At 45.2% G+C, this 7,716-nt stretch overlaps 1 protein-coding gene across 1 annotated transcript; it reads left to right on the top strand.

The window, feature by feature from the left end:
* The first annotated feature begins 6,397 nt into the window (after positions 1-6,397).
* LOC120918249 (heat shock protein beta-11-like) lies at positions 6,398-7,142 on the top strand. Its single transcript, XM_040329762.1, has one exon. The coding sequence runs from the start codon at positions 6,413-6,415 to the stop codon at positions 7,124-7,126; it is 714 nt and encodes a 237-aa protein (XP_040185696.1). The 5' UTR covers positions 6,398-6,412; the 3' UTR covers positions 7,127-7,142.
* Positions 7,143-7,716: the final 574 nt, after the last annotated feature.

The following is a 7,716-nucleotide window of genomic DNA, read 5'->3' as shown; positions in this document are numbered from 1 at the left end:
TTCTGCAGTGCTGGCTGGCTTAGATCCATGACTCGACTACCTGTCCCAACTCCCGCAGCACATTGCATTGCCCGACTTCTCCTCCTCCCGCCCGCGGCTTGAGCCGACCAACTGTCTGAGGGGGAGGGCCCCCCAGCCTGAACCAGGGAACAAAGACCAGCTCTCAACCATTTACCAGACCAGTCCAGTATAGAAGGTGAGATAATGTAACTTGATTGGAGCAGGTCAGGTGACAAGTCGCGGGCATTGGGGCTGGGGACAGTACAGTAATAAATGAGGCTGACAAAATGGGGCCCTGCCCTGGGGGGACAATAACAAATGAGGCTGACAAGTGGGGGGCACTAAAAAATGAGGCTGACAAGTGGGGGGCAATAAAAAATGAGGCTGACAAGTGGGACCAATAAAACATGAAGCTGACAAGTGGGGGCAATAAAAAATATATATGTAGAAAACGTAGAGCACCTGTCTAAACTGGTGACCACTGTTTGCTTTTATTTTTCCTAGGGGTGGTGTCCCTCAATGACAGTTTGGAAATGTAGTCACCCTACACTAGACCCAAGCCATTGAGTTGAAGGTCAAATACTCCCCTAGACTTGAAAGTGCTTTTTTTTCTTCTCTTTTAGCCCCCCCCCCCCCCAAAGTGCTCCTGAAGAGTATTCACAGAAGCTGAGAAATTTATGGACTGCTCTGAGGATTTCAGCCAAAGTCGGTTGTTCTGCTTCGTCATCCCCTTTCCCGCATAAGTTAGAAGCTGATCATTGGAAGTCCCTTTGTGGACTGCTCTCCCTCCGGCTCGGTATGGAAGATGGCAATGGGTGGCTGCCAAATCCTGCTCTAGCTTCTGCTCTGCTGCTCCAGATAATCTCTGGGCATAGTATAACATGTTTCTGGGAGGGGGGGGGGGGGTCTTTCCCATTAGCTTTAGGGGTTTTAGAAGGCTTCCATGTTTCCTTTAGTTTATCGGCTCCATGTCGGTGCTGGGGAAGGACCGCCCCGGCGCCATGTTGGCATTCAGGCTGCACGCCATCCATCTTCTGTTTGCGGGTCACCATGCCACTCGAACGGGTCTGCAGTGAAGCCAGAGGTGGCAGCAAAGGACGTGGCAGGATCAGGAGCCAAAACAAGCGATTTTGCAGGCTGGGAGAAGGATCTAAAAAAAGGATCACGGATGGGAGCTCTGCGAGATGTCTACTCACATGCCGCTCTTGGCCAAGCCCCTTGCTTGGTATTTTTGATTGGGTAAGGCGGCAGAAGGAGTGGTGGGGGAGCACTAGCATTTTTTTTTCTCCAAGGGGCCACACGAGAAACTGGGGCTTTGTGGAGGGCCAAACTTAATTCTTCTCAATATTCATTTTGGACCTGGGAAAGTACGTAAGCCTCAGTGAGGAAGCTGAAAGCCTCAGAGAGCCGCGCTGACATTGGAGGCATTAAGGGCCGGATAGAGACAGCCAAGGGACCGGATGTGGCCCCGTGGGGCTGCAATTGTCCCAGATCTGGTATAACTGGATCTTTGCACAGAGACTGGCACTTTGCTTTAAGTGTCTAATGCCTAATAGAGCCTTAAAAAACACCAAGAAACGCCTTAATTTTGACTTGCCTATTGACAATGCATTTGCTAGCATTTGAAACATGTAAATTATGCCAAACTTTCAGTGCAATGAAGGTTCTAGTAGGGAGCAAACCTGGAACCCTGGGCAACAGAGCCGTTATTGAGTTGGATGGGTTAACCTATGACCTTCTTCTAGAACAGGGGTCTCCAGACTTTCCAAACAAAGATCCAGTTTACTGTGCTTCAGGCTTTGGAGGGGCCAGAATATGGCCAGTGGGCGTAGAAAATACACCAGTGGAAGAATACAATGCCCCATCATTGGTTTTAATAGGAGGAATAGTGGCCCATTGTACAGTGGGAGGAAAAGTGCCCCATGATTGGTGTCAGTGAGAGGAGTGGTGCCCCATCAGTGGCGTCAGTGGATGGAATATTGCCCCATGATTGGTGTCAGTGTATGGAATGGTGCCCCATTATTGGTGTCAGTGGCAGTGGATGGAATTGTGCTCTACCATTGGTGTCAGTGGATGGAATGGTGCCCCATAATCGGTGTCAGTGGATGAAATGGTGCCCCATCATTGGTGTCAGAGGTAGTGGATGGAATGGTGCTCTACCATTGGTGTCAGTGGATGCAAGGGTGGTCTACCATTGGTGTCAGTGGATGGAATGGTGTTCTACCATTGGTGTCAGTGGATGGAATGGTGTTCTACTATTGGTGCCAGTGGATGGAATGGTGTTCTACCATTGATGCCAGTGGATGGAATGGTGTTCTACCATTGGTGCCAATGTCCCCCCCTCCAGCAATGCAATGCCCAGGAGCCCCCATGCTGGCAACATCCACTGATGTCTTCTTTCTTTGCTTCTTCTCACTGCGCTGATGTCTTCTTCCGCTGCCGGTTCTTCCTCCAGTTCATCTCTCCCTGTCTTCTGCCGATTCTTCCTCCAGTTCTTTTCTCCCGCTGTCTACTGCCAATTCTTCCTCCAGTTCTTCTCCCGACGCTCGTTCCCGCTGTAATCTTAGGTCTGGTGAGTGCCGTTACTTATATAGCCATGGGGCGTGGCCACCCAATGACATCATCCGGAGACCCCATCCCCTTGTGACTTCATCACCCCATCATGCCCTGGAGCGGTGACAATGTACCCCATACTCATTCACATAGGGTGGGGGGCTGGGATCTGGGGGCCCCCTTGTTAAAGGGGACTTTCTAGATTATGATAAGCCCCCCTACCCACAGACTCCCACAACCACCGGCCAGGGTTGTGGGGAAGAGGCCCTTGACCCTCATCAACATGGGGACAAGGTGCTTTTGGGGTGTGGGGCGCAGAGCCCCCCTGCCCCAAAGCACCCACTCACCCCCCCAATGTTGAGGGCGTGTGGCCTGGTATGATCCAAGAGGGGGAGGGAGGTGCTCGCTCTTCCTCCCTATCCTGACCTGCTGGGCTGCGTGCTTGACTGAGGGTCTAGTACAGAGGCGTAGCTTGAAGCTTGTGGGCCCAGATGCAAAAGTTGACCTGGCCCCTGGGCTGTTCTCACCCTGTGCTCCTTTCCATTCAGGAAATGTTGCAAATGGGGGAGAGGAGTGGGAAGCCCAGCTACATAAAGCACACTTAGCACTGGGACAAGATAAAAAGCAGCTATAGAAGCTTTGTAACAGTAAATTCTTCACTCCATGGGAATGCAGCTGATCAGCTGTGAATGTGTCAGGGTGACAGAGCAATGGGGAAAGAGACAAAAAATATATACAGGCTGGGCAGTTGGAACTCTAGGATCAGAGAGGCAGGGAAACAAGCTCACCTAGCAGAGCTAACATTAGAGCCAGCTCTGATTAGGGGGCCGCACATGGAGGAAGATTAATGAGGGGCGACAATTGTGTCTCTCTTCCTCCAGCAGCTAAAAGCTGGCAGCAGGGAGAGGGGGAAAAATGAGCTGCTGGAGGAAGAGACACAATTGTTGTCACTCACTAATCCCCCTCCCTTTTTTGGGCTCCCCTGTGTGGTCAGGCCCCCTACAAGAGGATCGGTGGTCCCCCACTGTTCTTGGATTTACCAGCAAATAATTAGGCCTAAGCACTATCACATGCAGAAACAAAGATAGAAGCTCCACTGAAGTAAACTGTATGACATTTAATAAACTAGGCATAAAAGCACTTACATCTGGGTAATTGAAGTGAAGCACATCGGGGAGTCCTGTGGGGTGAGTTTCTGCGCTGGCTGGGTTGCTGTGGTGGTTTCGAAATCCTTTTCTCCAGTGGACGTCGATAGTCAGCTTGGTGTGTTGAGGCTGATACAGGAAGAGGGGCTGGAACGCACATGGACCGTCTGATGATGAGCACTATCACATGACTTTGGAGTGACATCACTGCCTTTTTTTTTTATTCTATTTATTTAGTTTTGTATACAGAGTGCACAAGTGCGTACACACAGAAACATACATGTGTGGACATACTGTAATATAACATGTTGCTAACAATAAAATACAATATGTAATTAATTAACTTCTGCCTGTTATTTATTTCTCTCACAAACCCTGTCATTGAGTAGTTACAACGTTATTACTATTTATGTAACTATGTACACTAGTCAACTATTCTGTTGAGATTGTTGTGGGGTATATCTGTCTATACTCTATTCTATTGCAACAGAATTTTAAACAATATTGCCAAGAAGAGTACAGTGATAACTGGGGTGCTCAGACTTTGGAGTCTCCCAGAATCCAGTTAGTGCACTTTCAACACTGCTGAGGTGGATGTGTTGTGCATTGCTGAATCAGGAGGGGCGTGGGCATTTTTGATAGTTGCACTTTTATCTCCTAGAGCAGGGGTCTCCAAACTTTTCAGTGTAGGAACTACATCGTATATTTATATAATCAGGTTTTTAGTAATAGTTTCACAATATAAAAAAGTACAGTAAAAAAGAAAAAAGGTTTGACCTCATATTAGATGGTTTTGGTAAACCTGAAGAGAAAAACCTGCAGGAAAACTGATAGTGTGTATGGGGCTTAATAGCTGTATAAATGTCACTGGTCCCAAAAAAGTGTCAGAGCTGCAATGTCGCAGTCCTGCTAAAAAAAAGCAGATCACCGCCATTACTAGTAATAAATAAATAATACAAATTTCATAAATCTTTCCCCTATTTGTAGGCCCTACAACTTTTATGCAAACCAATCAATATAAGCTTATTGCGATTTTTGTTACCAAAAATATGAAGAAGAATACATATTGGCCTAAACTAATGAAGAAATTCGTTTTTTGAAAATATATATATATATATATATATATATGAATATTTATTATAGCAAAAGTAAAAAATATTATTTATTTTTTTCAAAATTGTTGCTCTTTTTTTTGTTTATAGAGGAAAAAATAAAAACCACAGAGGTAGTCAAATACCACCAAAATATAGCACTATTCATGGGGGAAGAAAGGACGTCAATTTTGTTTGGGTCAGTTAAAGCTGTTAAAGTGCCGTATCACAAAAAATGGCCTGGTCTTTAAGGGGGCAAATCCTTCTGGTCCTGAAAAGGGGCTGAAAAGTCCTCCCTTACATCAGGATCAGGTGCCCCCTCACATCAGAAGTGGATACCATAGGCAGCCTTTCGTGACCTTAATCCTCAATCATTGTACATTGAATAGGCTACTTCACTGACCCTTGCAGTGTGGTTAATGTAGCCTGCAGGGCATAGTTTGGAAACCACATCCCAGAGCATACTACAAACTTGGAGCATATGCAGAATATAGCAACTTTAAAATTGAAAGCTCCATGTCTGCACTAAAATTAGTAGAACCAGCCTATGTTTGATGGAGAACTTTGATATTATTAGCAGTAGTGTATTTAGGTTTTGTGCTGCCCTAGGCCTGACTAAACTTCTGCACCTCCTAATTAAAATATGACCCACCCCTTCCTGTCAAGGCCACACCCTGTTTTTTTAAGACTGTCCTGATTCTAGTTCCGAGGGCCCTGGAGTTGGGCAATGTATTCCCTTAATTTTCATAGTTTTTCTCTCACTTCCTGTTTGGCTATGGGGCAGGAAGTGAAGGGAAATCTCCGCAATTGGAAAGGGATGGTAAAAAATAAACTGACAGGGGCTATAACCCTCCCCTACTCTATCCAAATATTTTTTAAAAAGTGTTGATTATAGAACTATAATCAACACTTTAAGCACAATTTCTGATAATGGTGCAACAGAAACATAGCACAGTGAGGAATGTTTGCGGTCCAGGATGATAGGACAGTCAAAATTAGAAGCGACCCCCCCCCCCCCCCCCCGCCCATACACACACAGTTGCGGAATGCCTGGCGGAAGTAGAGCGTCCGCTTTATGGGGGCGCTAGACTAATTTGCCTAACAGTGTAGTGCAAGCCGGCGGGGACTCTTTTTGTGCTGCCCCCCTGCAAAGTGCTGCCCTAGGCCCGGGTCTTGTTAGCCTAAGCCAGGATAAAGCGTTGATTATTAGATATTGTTTAAAAAATTAAAAAGATACTGAAGTCACTAAATTCAGAAAGCCTGTCTCTACATTTTTCAGTAGGCCCTCTTGACTGTCCAAATAATTCAATGCAGACAAAAAAAAAAGTTATGTAGTCCTTACTCCTCCAGTGGTTATTATTTGTGACAGATTTACCCTTAACTTAAGCCCACTTTGAATTTATAAGGACTGTAAGACTTAAAAAGACACAGTGAGGCAACGGCTCAGGAATCTGTCTGCATTGTTGAACAGTTGTCTCTCAGTCCAGGCCATGAAACATGAAACTGTCAGGATTGCGTCAAACATGTTATTTTAGTGTGTGAGCCATGAATGAAGACAGACTGAATCACGTTGTTATGTAGAGTAATATTTACCAATAACGTAACATGTGACAGGGGCTAGGAATGCAAGACATGCTTGGAAGTTTTCATCTCAGTATAAAAGCTCTAGTTGTGTATAACCTCTATAGAACACGCGGAAGGCTGGATTCATATTATTGCTGCAACAGAGAACTTTGTGGCAATACAATGCTGTGCCTTCAGCTCCAGAGCAATACTGCATCCTGGAAACCCTTCATGCAGCCTCTGTGGCCAATATCTGAGGATGTCTTCTCTACAATGGAGCAGGACATGATTAGGACGGTGAAAGAGATAAAAGCTAATATCAGAAGGGTAGATCAGTTCCACCAACAGCTGATGCAGGAGATGAATATTGGCGAGAATAAGGTTCTACCAATGATGACAAGCAGTGACATCAAGTCTACAGAAGCTGGATTTGTGCTTAGTCTGGGGGTTCAGGACTTTTGTCCCCAAGAGTTGACTGTCAAGGTTCTGGGCCGGAAGTTACTGGTGACTGCAGCCAAGGAGACGAAGAACCAGGATGGTAAAGGTTCATACTCCTACAAATGTCAGATCTTCAGGAAGGAAACAGATCTTCCTCAAGAAGTAAAGGCAGAGGACATCACCTGCACATTGACCACGGAAGGTCAGCTACGGATAGAAGCCCCCTGGAGAAGTATACCAGCTGTGGAGGAAAGGACTATCCCCATCCAGTTAACAGCTCCACAAGGGAAAGACCAAAAGGACAATGTTAATGAATCGAAAGACGCCAAAGAGTAAATGTCTACATCTGATTCATTTTATTATTGTATGTTTTAATGTGTTCATTGTGATTTAAACATTTTTCACTGTACTTAAAAAAAAAAAAGCATTTTACTCTTTTTTTAGAAAGTTGTTCAATGCACTTATATAAACCTATAAATCTCTTCTTTTAATATACATTTTTTTTTTTTTTTATGTTAAATAAGTAGGTTAATTATTCCAGTTTGCTATGGTATAATATAGGCTTTTTCACAAAGGTTAATGGGGGCTGTAAAAACAGGCAGCTTAGCAAAGTGTTTTACGGTCACCCACCCAGATGTTAACATTACAGCCTGACAGGGCAGGAATTTTTAACTTGGGTTGCAGAATTTGACAGGCATCAATCACCTGTCAACCTCACCCATTGAGTTCAATGGGAGAGCACCGCAACCACGAGCCAAATACTTACTAGAAAATTCCCATTGGAATTGGAAAAAAAGCAGAAGTTCAGGGGACAACAAGATTGCCTCCTGAATGACAGCCAACTGCTGCTATGATATACTCTGAAAAGCGATCGACCATGAATCGCTTTTCACAGAGCGGTATACAACCCTGCCTGTCTGAAAGAA

This window comes from Rana temporaria, chromosome 12 (genome assembly GCF_905171775.1).
Source record: "Rana temporaria chromosome 12, aRanTem1.1, whole genome shotgun sequence".
NCBI classification, from domain to species: Eukaryota; Metazoa; Chordata; class Amphibia; order Anura; family Ranidae; genus Rana; species Rana temporaria.
Note: the sequence above shows the minus strand (reverse complement) of the source record. Positions and strands in the feature narration are given on the sequence as shown.